Source organism: Pseudophryne corroboree, chromosome 4 (genome assembly GCF_028390025.1).
Source record: "Pseudophryne corroboree isolate aPseCor3 chromosome 4, aPseCor3.hap2, whole genome shotgun sequence".
NCBI classification, from domain to species: Eukaryota; Metazoa; Chordata; class Amphibia; order Anura; family Myobatrachidae; genus Pseudophryne; species Pseudophryne corroboree.
Window position 1 is genome coordinate 325,817,757 of NC_086447.1, and position 20,732 is coordinate 325,838,488.

Here is a 20,732-nt window from a genome sequence, read left to right on the forward strand (position 1 = left end):
AAAACACATGGTGGGGTGAGGCGAGCAATGGAAAAAAAAAACACAATAGCAGGTAATTATTGGCAGAAGTAAAAATAAGAATTTACTTACCGATAATTCTATTTCTCATAGTCCGTAGTGGATGCTGGGACTTCCGTATGGACCATGGGGAATAGCGGCTCCGCAGGAGACTGGGCACAAAAGTAAAAGCTTTAGACTAGCTGGTGTGCACTGGCTCCTCCCCCTATGACCCTCCTCCAAGCCTCAGTTAGGATACTGTGCCCGGACGAGCGTACATAATAAGGAAGGATTTTGAATCCCGGGTAAGACTCATACCAGCCACACCAATCACACTGTACAACCTGTGATCTGAACCCAGTTAACAGTATGATAAACGTAGGAGCCTCTGAAAAGATGGCTCACAACAATAAACAACCCGATTTTTTTGTAACAATAACTATATACAAGTATTGCAGACAATCCGCACTTGGGATGGGCGCCCAGCATCCACTACGGACTATGAGAAATAGAATTATCGGTAAGTAAATTCTTATTTTCTCTGACGTCCTAGTGGATGCTGGGACTTCCGTAAGGACCATGGGGATTATACCAAAGCTCCCAAACGGGCGGGAGAGTGCGGATGACTCTGCAGCACCGAATGAGAGATCTCCAGGTCCTCCTCAGCCAGGGTATCGAATTTGTAAAATTTTGCAAACGTGTTTGCCCCTGACCAAGTAGCTGCTCGGCAAAGTTGTAAAGCCGAGACCCCTCGGGCAGCCGCCCAAGATGAGCCCACTTTCCTTGTGGAATGGGCTTTAACAGATTTTGGCTGTGGCAGTCCTGCCACAGAATGTGCAAGCTGAATTGTACTACAAATCCAACGAGCAATCGTCTGCTTAGAAGCAGGAGCACCCAGCTTGTTGGGTGCATACAGGATAAACAGCGAGTCAGATTTTCTGACTCCAGCCGTCCTGGAAACATATATTTTCAGGGCCCTGACTACGTCCAACAACTTGGAGTCCTCCAAGTCCCTAGTAGCCGCAGGCACCACAATAGGTTGGTTCATGTGAAACGCTGAAACCACCTTAGGGAGAAATTGAGGACTAGTCCTCAATTCTGCCCTGTCTGAATGAAAAATTAGGTAAGGGCTTTTTTATGACAAAGCCGCCAATTCTGAGACACGCCTGGCTGACGCCAGAGCTAACAGCATGACCACCTTCCATGTGAGATATTTCAATTCCACAGTGGTGAGTGGTTCAAACCAATGTGATTTTAGGAACCCTAAAACTACATTGAGATCCCAAGGTGCCACTGGTGGCACAAAAGGAGGCTGTATATGCAGTACCCCCCTTGACAAACGTCTGAACTTCAGGCACTGAAGCCAGTTCTTTCTGGAAGAAAATCGACAGGGCCGAAATTTGAACCTTAATGGATCCTAATTTTAGGCCCATAGACAGTCCTGCTTGCAGGAAATGCAGGAAACGACCCAGTTGAAATTCCTCTGTGGGGGCCTTCTTGGCCTCACACCACGCAACAAATTTTTGCCCAATGCGGTGATAATGTTTCGCGGTTACATCCTTCCTGGCTTTGATCAGGGTAGGGATGACTTCATCTGGAATGCCTTTTTCCATCAGGATCCGGCATTCAACCGCCATGCCGTCAAACGCAGCCGCGGTAAGTCTTGGAACAGACAAGGTCCCTGCTGGAGCAGGTCCTTTCTTAGAGGTAGAGGCCACGGGTCCTCCGTGAGCATCTCTTGCAGTTCCGGGTACCAAGTTCTTCTTGGCCAATCCGGAGCCACGAGTATAGTTCTTACTCCTCTCCTTCTTATGATTCTCAGTACTTTGGGTATGAGAGGCAGAGGAGGGAACACATACACCGACTGGTACACCCACGGTGTTACCAGAGCGTCCACCGCTATTGCCTGAGGGTCCCTTGACCTGGCGCAATATCTGTCCAGTTTTTTGTTGAGACGGGACGCCATCATGTCCACCTTTGGTTTTTCCCAACGGTTTACAATCACTTGAAAGACTTCTGGGTGAAGTCCCCACTCCCCCGGGTGGAGGTCGTGTCTGCTGAGGAAGTCTGCTTCCCAGTTGTCCACTCCCGGAATGAACACTGCTGACAGTGCCACCACATGATTTTCCGCCCAGCGAAGAATCCTTGCAGCTTCTGCCATTGCCCTCCTGCTTCTTGTGCCGCCCTGTCTGTTGACGTGGGCGACTGCCGTGATGTTGTCCGATTGGATCAATACCGACTGACCCTGAAGCAGAGGCCTTGCTTGACTTAGGGCATTGTAAATGGCCCTTAGTTCCAGGATATTTATGTGAAGAGACGTTTCCATGCTTGACCACAAGCCCTGGAAATTTCTTCCCTGTGTGACTGCTCCCCAGCCTCTCAGGCTGGCATCGGTGGTCACCAGCATCCAATCCTGAATGCCGAATCTGCGGCCCTCTAGAAGATGAGCACTCTGTAACCACCACAGGAGAGACACCCTTGTCCTTGGAGATAGGGTTATCCGCTGATGCATCTGAAGAAGCGATCCGGACCATTTGTCCAGCAGATCCCACTGAAAAGTTCTTGCATGGAATCTTCCGAATGGAATCGCTTCGTAAGAAGCCACCATTTTTCCCAGGACTCTCGTGCATTGATGCACTGACACTTGGCCTGGTTTTAGGAGTTTCCTGACTAGCTCGGATAACTCCCTGGCCTTCTCCTCCGGGAGAAACACCTTTTTCTGGACTGTGTCCAGAATCATCCCCAGGAACAGTAGACGTGTTGTTGGAATCAGCTGTGATTTTGGGATATTTAGGATCCACCCGTGCTGACGTAGCACTACCTGAGATAGTGCTACTCCGACCTCTAACTGTTCCCTGGACCTTGCCCTTATCAGGAGATCGTCCAAGTAAGGGATAATTAAGACGCCTTTTCTTCGAAGAAGAATCATCATTTCGGCCATTACCTTGGTAAAGACCCGTGGTGCCGTGGACAATCCAAACGGCAGCGTCTGAAACTGATAATGACAGTTTTGTACCACAAACCTGAGGTACCCTTGGTGAGAAGGGTAGATTGGGACATGGAGATAAGCATCTTTGATGTCTAGAGATACCATATAGTCCCCTTCTTCCAGGTTCGCTATCACTGCTCTGAGTGACTCCATCTTGAATTTGAACCTTTTTATGTAAGTGTTCAAGGATTTTAGATTTAAAATTGGTCTCACCGAGCCGTCTGGCTTCGGTACCACAAACAGCGTGGAATAATACCCCTTTCCCTGTTGTAGGAGGGGTACCTTGATTATCACCTGCTGGGAATACAGCTTGTGAATAGCTTCCACTACCGCCTCCCTGTCGGAGGGAGACGTTGGTAGAGCAGACTTCAGGAACCGGCGAGGGGGAGACGTCTCGAATTCCAATTTGTACCCCTGTGATACTACCTGCAGGATCCAGGGGTCCACTTGCGAGTGAGCCCACTGCGCGCTGAAATTCTTGAGACGGCCCCCCACCGTGCCTGAGTCCGCTTGTAGAGCCCCAGCGTCATGCTGAAGACTTGGCAGAAGCGGGGGAGGGCTTCTGCTCCTGGGAAGAGGCTGCCTGGTGCAGTCTTTTTCCCCTTCCTCTGCCCCAGGGCAGAAATGAGTGGCCTTTTGCCCGCTTGCCCTTATGGGGACGAAAGGACTGAGTTTGAAAAGACGGTGTCTTTTTCTGCTGAGAGGTGACCTGGGGTAAAAAGGTGGATTTTCCAGCCGTTGCCATGGCCACCAGGTCCGATAGACCGACCCCAAATAACTCCTCCCCTTTATACGGCAATATTTCCATATGTCGTTTGGAATCCGCATCACCTGACCACTGTCGCGTCCATAACGCTCTTCTGGCAGAAATGGACATCGCACTCACTCTAGATGCCAGGGTGCAAATATCCCTCTGTGCATCTCGCATATATAGTAATGCATCCTTTAAATGCTCTATAGTTAATAATATACTGTCCCTATCCAGGGTATCAATATTTTCAGTCAGGGAATCCGACCAAGCCACTCCAGCGCTGCACATCCAGGCTGAGGCGATTGCTGGTCGCAGTATAACACCAGTATGTGTGTATATACCTTTTAGGATATTTTCCAGCCTTCTATCAACTGGTTCCTTGAGGGCGGCCGTATCGGGAGACGGTAACGCCACTTGTTTTGATAAGCGTGTGAGCGCCTTATCTACCCTAGGAGGTGTTTCCCAACGTGCCCTAACCTCTGGCGGGAAAGGGTATAGTGCCAATAATTTATTAGAAATCAGCAGTTTTTTATCGGGGGAAAACCACGCTTTATCACACACCTCATTTAATTCATCTGATTCAGGAAAAACTACTGGTAGTTTTTTCACACCCCACATAATACCCTTTTTTGTGGTACTTGTAGTGTCAGAAATATTCAATGCCTCCTTCATTGCCGTGATCATGTAACGTGTGGCCCTACTGGACATTACGTTTGTCTCCTCACCGTCGACACTGGATTCAGTATCCGTGTCTGGGTCTGTGTCGACCATCTGAGGTAACGGGCGTTTTAGCGCCCCTGACGGTGTCTGAGACGCCTGAACAGGCACTAATTGATTTGCCGGCTGTCTCATGTCGTCAACAGTTTTTTGCAAAGTGCTGACATTGTCACGTAATTCTTTAAATACGACCATCCAGTCAGGTGTCGACTCCCTAGGGGGTGACATCACTAACACAGGCAATTGCTCTGCTTCCACATCATTTTCCTCCTCATACATGTCGACACAATCGTACCGACACCCAGCACACACACAGGGAATGCTCTGAAAGAGGACAGGACCCCACGAGCCCTTTGGGGAGACAGAGGGAGAGTTTGCCAGCACACACCAGAGCGCTATATATATACAGGGATAACCTTATGTAAGTGTTTCTCCCTTTATAGCTGCTGTTTTAGATTAGCTGCCAATAGTGCCCCCCCTCTCTTGTTTTACCCCGATTCTTGTAGCAGGACTGCAGGGGAGAGTCAGGGAGCCGTCCTTCCAGCGGAGCTGTGAAAGAAAATGGCGCTTGTGTGCTGAGGAGAAAGGCTCCGCCCCCTTCACGGCGGCCTTTTCTCCCGCTTTTTTCAGGAAAACTGGCAGGGGTTAAATGCATCCATATAGCCCAGGAGCTATATGTGATGCATTTCTTTAGCCATATAAGGTTTTTATAGTGTTTTATTGCGTCTCAGGGCGCTCCCCCCCAGCGCCCTGCACCCTCAGTGACCGGAGTGTGAAGTGTGCTGAGAGCAATGGCGCACAGCTGCAGTGCTGTGCGCTACCTTATCTGAAGACAGGAACGTCTTCTGCCGCCGATTTCTCCGGACCTCTTCGCTCTTCTGGCTCTGTAAGGGGGCCGGCGGCGCGGCTCCGGGACCCATCCAGGCTGAACCTGTGATCGTTCCTCTGGAGCTAATGTCCAGTAGCCAAGAAGCCCAATCCACTCTGCATGCAGGTGAGTTCTCTTCTTCTCCCCTTAGTCCCACGATGCAGTGAGCCTGTTGCCAGCAGGTCTCACTGAAAATAAAAAACCTATTTAAACTTTTACTCTAAGCAGCTCAGGAGAGCTACCTAGCATGCACCCTTCTCGGCCGGGCACAAAAATCTAACTGAGGCTTGGAGGAGGGTCATAGGGGGAGGAGCCAGTGCACACCAGCTAGTCTAAAGCTTTTACTTTTGTGCCCAGTCTCCTGCGGAGCCGCTATTCCCCATGGTCCATACGGAAGTCCCAGCATCCACTAGGACGTCAGAGAAATTGGGATAACATTATTTTGATCAGATCTTAGTACGGGTGGGTAGGAGAATGTGGGTGGCATACTCAGAAGCAATGGAGATGTCCCTGCTGAGCCTGGTCCTGGTGCTCTTCCCCCACAGTTCCCTGTTGATCTTGATGGTTAGGCCCAGGGGCAGACTTGAAGTTCTCAGCCAGAGAGGTGGTAAGCCTGGTCTTGGTGTTCTCATGTTAGAGGCGAGGAGAGGCCACATAAAGTTCCAGAGTTTTGTGGTTGTAATGCAGTCCTTCTGTAATTTTGTTTGTTTGCCTTCTGTTTTCCTTCGGTTTAACACAGGTATAACACTGCTATTGATTTTAGCTGCCACTTGATAACTAGCCACTTCATAAACTAGGCACTGCAGCGTCCTAATAGGCCAGGCGTCCTATGCTATACTGAGTAAATAAGTCTACAAACACATGTCCTTTCTGATTACAACCCCCTCCCCCACACAGCAACCCTCCACCAAAAGGTGTTAATCAACTACCAAATGTGAGGTCAGTAAACCCCAGTCAATCACTATAAGTTTTTGCAGACTAGATATTAATCCACTTAAAACAATTTTCAAAACATGCAATGTAATGTGCAATGGTCTGCAGTAATTACCAAATATATCTTTAGCAAGAAAGAAACAATGGGCTGCACTCTGCAGTAATTACCAAATATATTTAGCAAGAAAGAAACAATGGGCTGCACTCTGCAGTATTTACCAAATATATCTTTAGCAAGAAAGAAACAATGGGCTGCACTCTGCAGTAATTACCAAATATATCTTTCGCAAGAAAGAAACAATGGGCTGCACTCTGCAGTAATTACCTGTGACGAAAAGGAGACACAGGAGTCAATTTTGAATATCAGTTGAAGATGTAACTAACATACAGGTATAACACTGCTATTGATTTTAGCTGCCACTTGATAATAACTAGCCACTTCATAAACTAGGCACTGCAGCGTCCCAATAGGCCAGGTGTCCTATGCTATTACAATCTATAACTTGATCTGTGATCTTCATCTCTTGAAACCATCTGCTGAAGAGGTTGTGTCTGCAGGAGTACCAGCAGAAATATTAGACACAATGACTGATGGTATGTACACTACTTCCAGATTTGGCCAATATCATTGCATCTGATGAATATTAGGGGGCCCATAAACCAGATCTTTAGATAAAACATGATCATAGGTGTGTACACACTCTTAAGATATCTCACAAATTAGTTGGGAATTCGGAAGATCTGTCTGATGATCGCATGTGTGTGTGCTTAGCTTAAAAGTGTAGTTTTTTTTTTTAATACTAGCTGAATAAAGATTGTATATGATAGTCAGCACAAACACACTTAAACACAAATTATTACATTAACTCAGAATAGAAACCTTGTTCAACCCATAATGTTCAATATAACCCTTAACAGCTATTTTGCTAGATCTAGGACCCTCCTACATGCCCTCTATTAATAGTCTGCATTCATAATGATCAAGACTCTACCAAATCTCCTTACTCAAAATTGTTTGTCACTAATGGCCCAATTTATTTGCAATGACAAACTAACCTAAATCTATCAAAGCTATATACATATATGAATGTAAAAACAACCATACAGTTCCCTATTGCCACATTTAAAAGATTAAAGACTAGACACTCCGTAACAAACATCAGAACTAAAATCATTACCTAGCATCTAAATGTATACTGGAAGATCAGAGCATTCAATGCAAAAGCCAAAGAACCAAGTCTGTGGACATAAAACTGTACAAGTAGCATAGACATACAAAAATTCATAAACATCCTGATGCAGTCAATGCATGATCAGATACCAGGCTGTCCAATAAAAAGGATTCAAGTCCACATTAAACTTTTATCAAGTAAATTCTATAGATACAGCAACTATTGAACTTTGCACAAACGTAAATATTTAATTTGAGAAATCCAAGTTACAGTAGGATACTGCAAACTTTCAATGTTGGTACCCCTTGAAAATAAAAATTAGAGTTGGTAGAATTTTCTCAGGGACTGTAGAGTATATGTAAGAACAGCCGTTATGGGGGATAAGCAGTATCAGAGCATGTTATGTGTATTGATACCACTTCTAATCATGTAAGGCAGGAGTGGTCACCGGTAAATGCTGGGGGCGCTATGCGCCATCATTATCAGTGCTGCTATCTGCATGACAACACTCAGATCTGCCAAGCAATGTATGAACAGTCAGTGACACTGACCATGCTGACAGCTCCAACGGTCATTGACCAGCACACAGCACTGCCCCATTGTTGGCTCCAACAGCTAGGGACTGTATGCATACAAAAACAATAAAGTTGTTTTTTCTCTTAAGAAACCACGGATGCCGCTGGGTGAATAATAGCCAGTGCATGCGCACTGAGGCACAAACGCTGCTAAGGTGAGCCGATAATGGTAGAACGTTTACCACCAGACAGGCAATCTAATGCTCTGACAATGACAATAGCTGCAATAATACAAGCGGGCAGTATCTAGACCTGCTTCACCGCGATCCGGAGGTGAGGCACGTCCTTGCAATTAATGGCCACAGCCTGCATGTTCATACATCTACTCCTGTCCTCTGTATTTAACACTTCATTTTTATTATTTGTAAATGTTATTTTTCAAATATTGTCTACAATACAAATATATGGTAACAAAGAGCAGAATTGAAATATATACAAGAAGGTACAGTATAAGGCGTAACAGTGAACATGCAAAATTTTTAAAACCAGCCTTTCAATTAAATTATGACACGTCACACATTTTCATTGTTCAATAAAATTTTATTAGCTGTTCTCCTCTTTCTGACAAATGGAATGAATAATGCTGCTTGCTCATCACAAACTAATGTTCCTTTATAGACGTTTAATGAGGCTGTCAGAAGCATATATAATTTCTTGAATAAACAATTCCAAAAAACAAGCAATGACTTAGTACCAGACAATGTAAATCTTCAAGTCCATCATTTGCATTAAAACTTTCTTCTTTTAACATTAGAAACTGGAGTGAATGTAAATATGGGTGTCGTTTACATGGTACATGCAGATGAAGTGAAGACGCACATAAAAACTCAGGACCATTATAGCTAAAAAATATCACAGGTAAAACATGCACATTACATAAAATAAACACACCAGGGACCCTTCAGAAGAGAGGAGAACACGCCTAGGCTTAGTTAAGCAGCTAACCTTCAATAACTCTGTATCAATTAACACAGCCACCAATGTCTTGTTCAAAATTTGTGTGGAAGGAAGATCCAATACACCTTACTTCTTCCAAAAGAAAAAGAAAATTGTAGGTGATAAAGAGAAAAATATTTTTTTTTATATTTATATATGCGCGTGTGCAAGAAAAGTACTCCCATTGATAGAGTTTAAAGAAAATTCTATATATATTTTATTATAACAAAATAGGCAGTTACTGTGGGTAAAATATTAAAATCTATCATTTTAAGAATAAACATTAATTCTATGAATCCAATTCTACAAGTGAGATGAAGACCTCATTTGTTTTCCTGTAGTGTCTATATACATGACTGGACCTTCAAAAGGCTATGTTAATTACCTGAAGTTTCGATCTCATTTTAAAAAGGTGATCCATGTCAAAAACATTTTAAATTGCATTACCTGTACATAATTAATCAAGTTAAAATTTAACACCAAATAATGCGGGAATAAAAACCAAAGAAACTCTAAAATGTATTTTATAACAATGTCATTCAATGGTTTAGAGTAATGTTTCCATTGCTGGACATTTTTTTTAAGCAGAATGCAAAACCAAGAATGGTACGCATTGAAACTGCAGCCAGGCAATGGATTTATATTTGACAAAAAAAAATAAAAATGCTTATGCAGAGAGGCATATCAAGTCAAAACAGTATAATGAATGAAATGCATAGGCCAAACCATGCTATTAAAAGATAACTGTGCAAAGATGCTCACAATATTGTAAGTTAAGACCACTTATTTTCATTTATTTTTTGAAAACTGTCTATAAAGCTTTTTTTTTTTCTTAAAATGTGTGTCATTTTCCCTTAAACATTAAGGAATTTTTGCCACTTATTTTAACCTTTAATAACTGGTCCGGCCGTTCCAAAAAAAAAAAAAAAAAAAGGAATCAAAAGTAAAAAAAAAAAATTGGTAACAAAATGTTTGTGACATTATTAAAATGATTTAGATAAAATATGAAAGGAACGGCAGCAAATAAGTGGCTAGGACAGTCCCATAAATTGAGCCTGTTCGTATGGGAAAAGGTAAAGGGTATGATCAATAGGCAGTGATGGAGGCTCTGAACTGAGCACTTTTTATCTCATAACTTCTCTTTTGCAGGTACCCAGATATAGGTACTGGACTGTTCTTCTATTATTTGTTTCACTTGATTGTAGATTTCCTCCAGTGTGTCTCCCTGCACAATAGCTACAAGAAAAGACAAAATGGTTCTATATTCAATACTTAATTAGGATACTGTGGTAGTATTAGAGAGAGATGCTAAGGAGACCAATCACATTTCTAGTAAGCACCTAAAAGCTTGATGCTTCAGTGCTGCTAAGATATTCCTTCTATAAGGACAGGGTGGAATGTTCGGATAGTGAAGTGAAGATTTGCCAACACAATCTATTAGATAGAGTTTGCTCCATATATATTAGGAAACTGACACAATTTTGTTATTTTAGCCGTTTACCACAATATATTCAAGACATTGCTATACATATAATGAATATGGTTTTAAAGTGCAGACTAGCAAATTGGAGGAAAGGTAATATGTAGCCCGCTCTTTTTGGACAGCTGACTCAAAGGCAGGTTCATGAACAGGGGTGGGTTATCCTTTGTTATTTCTTTATCAATGGATAAAGTCAAAGGTCTGGAGTTGGATTTGGAAGATGTTGTGCTCACAACATCCAGCCAAATGAGCTCTCAATGCAAGTAAAACAGGCCATCCTTAGGCGACAAAAAAAAATAAAATAAAAAAAAATCGAACCCAAAAACCCCATTTAGTAATGTAAGTAGTTTAGGACAAGCCACATCAACGGATAATGCATTCTGAGAAAGAAAAAATAAGATTTTACTCACCGGTAAATCTATTTCTCGTAGTCCGTAGTGGATGCTGGGAACTCCGTAAGGACCATGGGGAATAGACGGGCTCCGCAGGAGACTGGGCACTCTATAAGAAAGATTTGGTACTATCTGGTGTGCACTGGCTCCTCCCTCTATGCCCCTCCTCCAGACCTCAGTTAGGATACTGTGCCCGGAAGAGCTGACACAAGAAGGAAGGATTTTGAATCCCGGGTAAGACTCATACCAGCCACACCAATCACACCGTATAACTCGTGATACTATACCCAGTTAACAGTATGAAATATAACAGAGCCTCTCAACAGATGGCTCAACAATAACCCTTTAGTTAGGCAATAACTATATACAAGTATTGCAGACAATCCGCACTTGGGATGGGCGCCCAGCATCCACTACGGACTACGAGAAATAGATTTACCGGTGAGTAAAATCTTATTTTCTCTAACGTCCTAGTGGATGCTGGGAACTCCGTAAGGACCATGGGGATTATACCAAAGCTCCCAAATGGGCGGGAGAGTGCGGATGACTCTGCAGCACCGAATGAGAGAACTCAAGGTCTTCCTCAGCCAGGGTATCAAATTTGTAGAATTTAGCAAACGTGTTTGCCCCTGACCAAGTTGCAGCTCGGCAAAGTTGTAAAGCCGAGACCCCTCGGCAGCTGCCCAAGATGAGCCCACCTTCCTCGTGGAATGGGCTTTCACTGATTTAGGATGCGGCAATCCAGCCGCAGAATGCTCCAGCTGAATCGTGCTACAAATTCAGCGAGCAATAGTCTGCTTAGAAGCAGGAGCACCTATTTTGTTGGGTGCCTACAGGATAAGAAGCGAGTCAGTTTTCCTGACTCCAGCCGTCCTGGAAATATAATTTTTTAAGGCCATGACTACGTCCAGTAACTTGGAATCTTCCAAGTCCCTAGTAGCCGCAGGCACTACAATAGGTTGGTTCAAATGAAAGGCTGATACCACCTTAGGGAGAAACTGGGGACGAGTCCTCAATTCTGCCCTATTCATATGGAAAATCAGATAAGGGCTTTTACATGACAAAGCCGCCAATTCTGACACACGCCTGGTCGAAGCCAAGGCCAATAACAGGACCACTTTCCACGTGAGATATTTCAGATCCACAGTTTTAAGTGGCTCAAACCAATGTGATTTCAGGAAACTCAACACCACGTTGAGATCCCACGGTGCCACAGGCACAAAAGGGGGCTGAATATATAGCACTCCCTTTACAAAAGTCTGAACTTCAGGCAGTGAAGCCAGTTCTTTCTGGAAGAAAATCGACAGAGCCGAAATCTGGACCTTAACGGAACCCAATTTTAGGCCCATAGTCACTCCCGACTGTAGGAAGTGCAGAAAACGACCCAGCTGAAATTCCTCTGTTGGGGCATTCCTGGCCTCCCACCACGCAACATATTTTCGCCAAATACGGTGATAATGGTTTGAGGTTACTTCTTTCCTGGCTTTTATCAGCGTAGGAATGACTTCCTCCGGAATGCCCTTTTCCTTTAGGATCCGGAATTCAACCGCCATGCCGTCAAACGCAGCCGCGGTAAGTCTTGGAACAGACAGGGCCCCTGCTGTAGCAGATCCTGTCTGAGCGGTAGAGGCCATGGGTCCTCTGATATTATTTCTGTAAGTTCTGGGTACCAAGCTCTTCTTGGCCCATCCGGAACCACGAGTATCGTTCTTCCTCCTCGTTTTCTTATTATTCTCAGTACCCTTGGTATGAGAGGCAGAGGAGGGAATACATAAACCGACTGGTACACCCACGGTGTCACTAGAGCGTCCACAGCTATTGCCTGAGGGTCCCTTGACCTGGCGCAATATCTAGTTTTTTGTTTAGGCGGGACGCCATCATGTCCACCTGTGGCCTTTCCCAACGGTTTACCAACAGTTGGAAGACTTCTGGATGAAGTCCCCACTCTCCCGGGTGTCGGTCATGTCTGCTGAGGAAGTCTGCTTCCCAGTTGTCCACTCCCGGAATGAACACTGCTGACAGTGCTAAGACGTGATTTTCCGCCCATCGGAGAATCCTTGTGGCTTCTGCCATCGCCATCCTGCTTCTTGTGCCGCCCTGTCGGTTTACATGGGCGACTGCCGTGATGTTGTCTGATTGGATCAGTACCGGCTGGTTTTGAAGCAGAGGCCTTGCCAGACTTAGGGCATTGTAAATGGCCCTCAGTTCCAGAATATTTATGTGTAGGGACGACTCCTGACTTGACCAAAGTCCTTGGAAGTTTCTTCCCTGTGTGACTGCCCCCCAGCCTCGAAGGCTGGCATCCGTGGTTACCAGGACCCAGTCGAATCTGCGGCCCTCTTGAAGATGAGCACTCTGCAGCCACCACAGTATAGATACCCTGGTCCTTGGAGACAGGGTTATCAGCCGATGCATCTGAAGATGCGATCCCGACCACTTGTTCAAGAGGTCCCACTAAAAAGGTTCTTGCATGGAACCTGGCGAATGGAATTTTGCTTCGTAAGAAGCTATCATTTTTCCCAGGACTCGTGTGCAGTGATGCACCGACACCTGTTTTGGTTTCAGGAGGTTTCTGACTAGAGATGACAGCTCCTTGGCTTTCTCCTGCAGGAGAAACACTTTTTTCTGTTCTGTGTCCAGAACCATCCCCAGGAACAGTAGGCGTGTGGTAGGAACCAGCTGTGATTTTGGAATGTATAGAATCCATCCGTGCTGTTAGAGCACTTCCAGAGATAGTGCTACTCCGACCAACAACTGCTCCTTGGACTTCGCCTTTATAAGGAGATCGTCCAAGTACGGGATAATTAAAACTCCCTTTTTTCGAAGGAGTATCATGATTTCTGCCATTACCTTGGTAAAGACCCTCGGTGCCGTGGACAGTCCAAACGGCAGTGTTTGGAATTGGTAATGGCAATCCTGTACCACAAATCTGAGGTACTCCTGTCCAGGCTTGCAATAACCGCCCTGAGCGATTCCATCTTGAACTTGAATTTTTTTAATGTATGTGTTCAAGGATTTCAAATTTAAAATGGGTCTCACCGAACCGTCCGGTTTCGGTACCACAACCAGTGTGGAATAGTAACCCCGTCCTTGTTGAAGTAGGGGCACCTTGACTATCACCTGCTGGGAATACAGCTTGTGAATTGCCTCTAGCACAGCCTCCCTGCCTGAGGGAGTTGTCGGCAAGGCAGATTTGAGGAAACGGCGGGGGGGAGACACCTCGAATTCCAGCTTGTACCCCTGAGATACTACTTGAAGGATCCAGGGATCCACCTGTGAGCGAGCCCACTGATCGCTGAAATTTTTGAGGCGGCCCCCCACCGTACCTGGCTACGCCTGTGGAGCCCCCGCGTCATGCGGTGGACTCAGAGGAAGCGGGGGAAGAATTTTGATTCTGGGAACTGGCTGACTGGTGCAGCTTTTTCCCTCTTCCCTCGTCTCTGTGCAGAAGGGAAGCGCCTTTGACCCGCTTGCTTTTCTGAAGCCGAAAGGACTGTACCTGATAATACAGTGCTTTTTTTAGGCTGTGAGGAAACCTGCGGTAAATTTTTTTTATCCCAGCTGTTGCTGTGGATACGAGGTCCCAGAGACCATCCCCAAACAATTCCTCACCCTTATAAGGCTCTATGTGCCTTTTAAAGTCAGCATCACCTGTCCAGTGTCGGGTCTCTAATACCCTCCTGACAGAATGGACATTGCAATAATTTTGGATGCCAGCCGGCAAAATATCCCTCTGTGCATCCCTCATATATAAGACGACGTCTTATGTTCGCAAAATAGTATCCCTGTTTGAAAGGGTTACAGACCACGCTGCAGCAGCACTATCTGCAGGTCTCAGTCTAGTACCTGAGTGTGTAAATACAGACTTCAGGATAGCCTCCTGCTATTTGTCAGCAGGTACCTTCAAAGTGGCCGTATCCTAAGACGGCAGTGCCACCTTTTTTTGACAAACGTGTGAGCGCCTTATCCACCCTAGGGGATATCTCCCAGCGTAACTTATCCTCTGGCGGGAAAGGGTACGCCATCAGTAACTTTTTAGAAATTACCAGTTTCTTATCGGGGGAACCCACACTCTTTCACACTTCATTCACTCATTTGATGGGGGAACAAAACACTGCCTGCTTTTTCTCCCCACACATAAAACCCTTTTTTGTTTTTAGTGGTACTTGGGTTAATGTCAGAAATGTGTAACACATTTTTTATTGCCGGGATCATGTAACGGATGTTCCTAGTGGATTGTGTATATGTCTCAACCTCGTCGACACTGGAGTCAGACTCCGTGTCGACATCTGTGTCTGCCATCTGAGGGAGCGGGCGTTTTTAAGCCCCTGATGGCCTTTGAGACGCCTGGGCAGGCGCGGGCTGAGAAGCCGGCTGTCCCATAGCTGTTACGTCATCCAGCCTTTTATGTAAGGAGTTGACACTGTCGGTTAATACCTTCCACCTATCCATCCACTCTGGTGTCGGCCCACAGGGGGCGACATCTCATTTATCGGCATCTGCTCCGCCTCCACATAAGCCTCCTCATCAAACATGTCGACACAGCCGTACCGACACACCGCGCACACACAGGGAATGCTCTGACTGAGGACAGGACCCCACACAGCCCTTTGGGGAGACAGAGAGGGAGTATGCCAGCACACACCGGAGCGCTATATAATGTAGGGATAAACACTATCACTGAGTGAATTTTCCCCAATAGCTGCTTGTATAAACAATATTGCGCCTAAATTTAGTGCCCCCCCTCTCTTTTTAACCCTTTGAGCCTGAAAACTACAGGGGAGAGCCTGGGGAGCTGTCTTCCAGCTACACTGTGAAGAGAAAAGGGCGCCGGTGTGCTGAGGGAGATGGCTCCGCCCCTTTTTCGGCGGACTTTTCTCCCGCTTTTTTCTGTATTCTGGCAGGGGTAATTACCACATATATAGCCTCTGGGGCTATATATTGTGGCTATTTTGCCAGCCAAGGTGTTTTTATTGCTGCTCAGGGCACCCCCCCCCAGCGCCCCGCACCCTCAGTGACCGGAGTGTGAAGTGTGTATGAGGAGCAATGGCGCACAGCTGCAGTGCTGTGCGCTACCTTGGTGAAGACTGAAGTCTTCTGCCGCCGATTTTCCGGACCATCTTCATGCTTCTGGCTCTGTAAGGGGGACGGCGGCGCGGCTCCGGGAACGAACACCAAGGACGGGTCCTGCGGTCGATCCCTCTGGAGCTAATGGTGTCCAGTAGCCTAAGAAGCCCAAGCTAGCTGCAAGCAGGTAGGTTCGCTTCTTCTCCCCTTAGTCCCTCGATGCAGTGAGCCTGTTGCCAGCAGGTCTCACTGTAAAATAAAAAACCTAATTTAAACTTTCTTTCTAGAAGCTCAGGAGAGCCCCTAGTGTGCATCCAGCTTGGGCCGGGCACAGAAATCTAACTGAGGTCTGGAGGAGGGGCATAGAGGGAGGAGCCAGTGCACACCAGATAGTACCAAATCTTTCTTATAGAGTGCCCAGTCTCCTGCGGAGCCCGTCTATTCCCCATGGTCCTTACGGAGTTCCCAGCATCCACTAGGACGTCAGAGAAAAAAATAAAAAAATCAAGGAGAACAAACTGGTAAACTCGGCCACACAAAAAGGTCTAGACATCCATAGAAGACAACACTGGTGTATGATCACAGGATCATTTCCATGCTAAAGAAAAACCCCTTCAGAACATCCAGCAAAATGAAGAACACTCTACAGGAGGTAGGGATATCGGAGGTAATTCCGAGTTGATCGCAGCATCAAATTTGTTAGCAGTTGGGCAAAACCATTTGCACTGCAGGGGGGGGGGGGCAGATGTAACATGTGCAGAGAGAGTTAGATTTGGGTGTGGTGTGTTCAAACTGCAATCTAATTTGCAGTGTAAAAATAAAGCAGCCAGTATTTACCCTGCACAGAAACAAAATAACCCACCCAAATCTAACTCTTTCTGCACGTTATATCTGCCTCCCCTGCAGTGCACATGGTTTTGCCCAATTGCTAACAAACTTGATGCTGCGATCAACTCAGAATTACCCCCATCATTATCAAAGTCTATCATAAAGAGAAGATGTCACAAGATAAAGTACAAGGGGATCATCAAAATGTGTAAACCATTCATAAGCTTCAAGAAAAAAGGCTAGATCGGAATTCTGAAGTGTATAGGGATACGGTCTGCTCAGATTTAGCCAAATTCAGCAAAGCTGATTGGACGGCAATTCACAGTACAGATGGGCAACAACCCCAAAAATACAGAGAAAGCAACCCAGTAGGGTTTTTTTTATGTTGGAATATTCTGCAATGGTTGAGGAAGTCACCTGATTTCAACACAACTGAGCATACATTTCACTTGTTGAAGAAAAACTAAAAGGCACAAAGACCCACAAACAAACAACAACTGAAGACAGGTGCAGTAAAGAGTTGGGTAGAAGATCCCAGCGGTCAAAATACCGATGCCAGAATCCCAAACGTCAGAATGCCAGCAGGGGGGTGAGCGGAACGAAGCCCCTTACAGGCTCGCTTCGCTCGCCACAGTTTCTGTGGACACCCAGGAGTGGGAATAGCTGTGGCGGCGCTGCCGGCATTCTAGCAGTCAGGATTCCGGTGTTGGTATATTGACCACAGGGATTCCAACCGCCGGGATTCCAAATACATTCCGCAGTAAAGGCCTTGCAAAGCAAAATAAAGAAGGAAACCCAGGATTTGGTAACGTCCATGGGTTCCAGCCTTCAGACAGTGACTCCCTTACAAAAGATTCTCAACAAAAATTAAACATGAACATTTTATTTACGATTAGGTTCATTTGTCCAGTTACATCTGAGCCTATAGAAAATAGGGAACTGTGTATAAAAATGGTTGCAGTTCAAAAAGAATTTTCATACAATATTTTTGTTCAACACCTTGAATTAAAGCTGATAGTCCACACTTCAATTGCATCTCCATTGTTTAATTTTAAGTCCATTGTGGTGGCGTACAAAGTAAAAATTATGAAGATTGTGTCACTGTTCAACTATATATTGACCTAACTGTATGCTGTTGTATTAAAGACTGCAAATGATAGGCCCATCAGAGTATTTCCAACTAATAAAATATTTTATCAACATGTCAGAAAGAGACAAAACCAAAAACCATTTAAATTCAACTTATCCTCAAATCCATAATTACCAAAATGTTTGTTTTATTATATTAGAAACTGACACAATTTGACATTTCTGTAGTTACAGTGTGGTTGATCCCATTTCCCACGGAGTGTGGACAAGTCACTCAAGTCTATATGAACACAATAAATGAGAAACGGACCTGTAAAATGTTCTGTGAACTCCTGCTCCAATTTCATAGCTCTCTCAAACGTCTTGCGTGCTTGGTCTTCTGTTAAACGTTTGTTCATTTCCCTATTCAAGTGCCAAAAAAATGAAGTAAAACAACAACAAAAAAAAGTGTGTAAGAAAGAAACTACAAGGTTGGAATATGTAGCCTGTCAATTAAGTTTTTAAAATAAACTATGTATAAAAAGCAGAGTTTTACAGTTTACATAATAAACTTTCAACTTAAAATTATTACAATTAATTTTGGGTTTGCACAGGACTATCCATTAGCGCATCTCCCTTCCACTATACACAGGTTGGCACACAAGTGGACTGCTGAATAGTCATGCTGGCATGACACAGTGTCCACCACTTGTCCGGCATGCTCCACAGGCTGCTTCCCTGGAGCTTTGCAACAGTACTATTTGGCTGCAGGGTGCCGTTTCAGATATCACTCCTGTCTGCAGAAAGTGGAGAAAACGGCCCAGGTGAAAATCTTCCGTAGGAGCATTCTTGGCTTCACACCAAGATACAAATCTCCTCCAGATACGGTAATAATGTTTCGCCGTCACCTCAATCCTAGCATTTATCAGAGTAGGGATGACCTCCCCCGGAATACCTTTCCTAGCTAGGATTTGGCGTTCAACCGCCATGCCGTCAAACGTAACCGCGGTAAGTCTTGCAACATGCAGGGTCCCTGCTGCAACAGGTCCTCCCTGGAAGGAAGAGGCCACGGATCTTCTGTGAGCATTTCCTGAAGATCTGAATACCAGGCCCTCCGAGGCCAATCCGGAACAATGAGTATTGTCTGGACTCTTTTTCGTCTTATGATTCTCAGTATTTTTGAGATGAGTGGAAGAGGAGGGAAGACATAGACCGACGGAAACAGCCATGGTGTCACCAGGGCATCTACTGCTACCGCCTGAGGGTCCCTTGACCTGGAACAATACCTCCGAAGTTTCTTGTTGAGGCGTGACGCCATCATGTCTATTTGAGGAAGCCCCCAACGACTTGTTATCTCTGCAAAAACTTCTTGATGAAGACCCCACTCTCCTGGATGGAGGTTGTGTCTGCTGAGGAAGTCTGCTTCCCAGTTGTCCACTCCCGGAATGAAGACTGCTGACAGCGCGCTTACGTGATTTTCCGCCCAGCGAAGAATCCTGGTGGCTTCCGCCATTGCCACTCTGCTCCTTGTCCCGCCTTGGCGGTTTACATGAGCCACTGCTGTGATTGAATCAGAACAGGTAGGTCGCGAAGAAGAGTCTCCGCTTGTCGTACGCCGTTGTATATGGCCCTTAATTCCAGCACGTTGATGTGTAGACAAGCCTCCTGGCTCGACCACAGTCCCTGAAAATTTCTTCCGTGTGTGACTGCTCCCCATCCTCGGAGGCTCGCGTCCGTGGTCACCAGAACCCAGTCCAGAATGCTGAACCTGCGACCCTCTAGAAGGTGAGCACTCTGCAGCCACCACAGGAGAGACACCCTGGCCCTGGGGGACAGGCTTATTTTCTGATGTATTTGTAGATGGGACCCCGACCATTTGTCCAGAAGGTCCCACTGAAATGTCCTTGCATGGAACCTGCCGAAGGATATGGCCTCGTAGGCCCCCACCATTTTTCCCAGTACTCGAGTGCATTGATGAACTGACACTCTTTTTGGCTTTAACAGGTCTCTGACCATGCTCTGGAGTTCCTGGGCTTTTTCCGTTGGGAGAAAAACCCTCTTCTTTTCCGTGTCCAGAATCATGCCTAAAAATGATAGCCGAGTCGTTGGAATCAACTGTGATTTTGGCAGATTTAGGATCCAGCCGTGTTGCTGCAGCACTCTCAGGGAGAGTGACAAGCTTTTCAGCAACTGATCTCTCCATCTCGCTTTTATCAGGAGATCGTCCAAGTATGGGATAATTGTGACTCCTTGCCTATGTAGGAGCACCATCATTTCCGCCATTACCTTGGTGAAAATCCTCGGGGCCGTGGACAGCCCAAACGGCAACGTCTGAAACTGGTAATGACAGTCCTGTACAGCGAATCTCAGGTACGCCTGATGAGGAGGATAAACGGGGACATGAAGGTATGCATCCTTTATGTCTAGTGACACCATAAAATCCCCCCCTTCCAGGCTGGAGATTACTGCCCGGAGAGATTCCATCTTGAATTTGAACTTTTTTAGATACAGGTTTAGGGATTTTAGATTCAGAATGGGTCTGACCGAACCATCCGGTTTTGGGACCACAAATAGAGTTGAATAGTACCCCTTCCCCTGTTGCACTAGGGGAACCTTGATAATCACTTGCTGTTGACACAGCTTTTGTATCGCAGCTAAAACTATTTCCCTCTCTGGGGGAGAGGCTGGCAAAGCAGACTTGAAAAAATCGGCGAGGAGGCACTTATTCGAATTCCAGTTTGTAGCCTTGGGATACAATTTCTATCGCCCAAGGATCCAAATCTGACAGAACTCAGATCTGGCTGAAGAGTCGAAGATGTGCCCCCACCGGCGCGGACTCCCGCAGTGGAGCCCCAGCGTCATGCGGCGGACTTTGTGGAAGCCGGGGAGGACTTCTGTTCCTGGGAACTAGCCGTAGTAGGCATTCTTTTCCCTCTACCCTTACCTCTGGCGAGGAAGG

The 20,732-nt window shown here is 45.7% G+C and overlaps 1 protein-coding gene across 26 annotated transcripts in view; it reads right to left on the reverse strand.

The window, feature by feature from the left end:
- Positions 1-8,521: 8,521 nt before the first annotated feature.
- The window catches only part of DLG1 (discs large MAGUK scaffold protein 1), a 1,011,951-nt gene continuing 999,740 nt past the window's right edge, over positions 8,522-20,732 (reverse strand). For all 26 annotated transcript variants that reach the window (XM_063916386.1, XM_063916392.1, XM_063916391.1 and 23 more), the window contains 2 exons: positions 18,105-18,196; positions 8,522-10,174 (listed from right to left, as the gene is read on the reverse strand). In XM_063916386.1, coding sequence (XP_063772456.1) covers positions 10,068-10,174; positions 18,105-18,196 — 199 coding nt within the window. In that variant the 3' untranslated portion in view covers positions 8,522-10,067. The remainder of the gene's footprint in view (positions 10,175-18,104; positions 18,197-20,732) is intronic.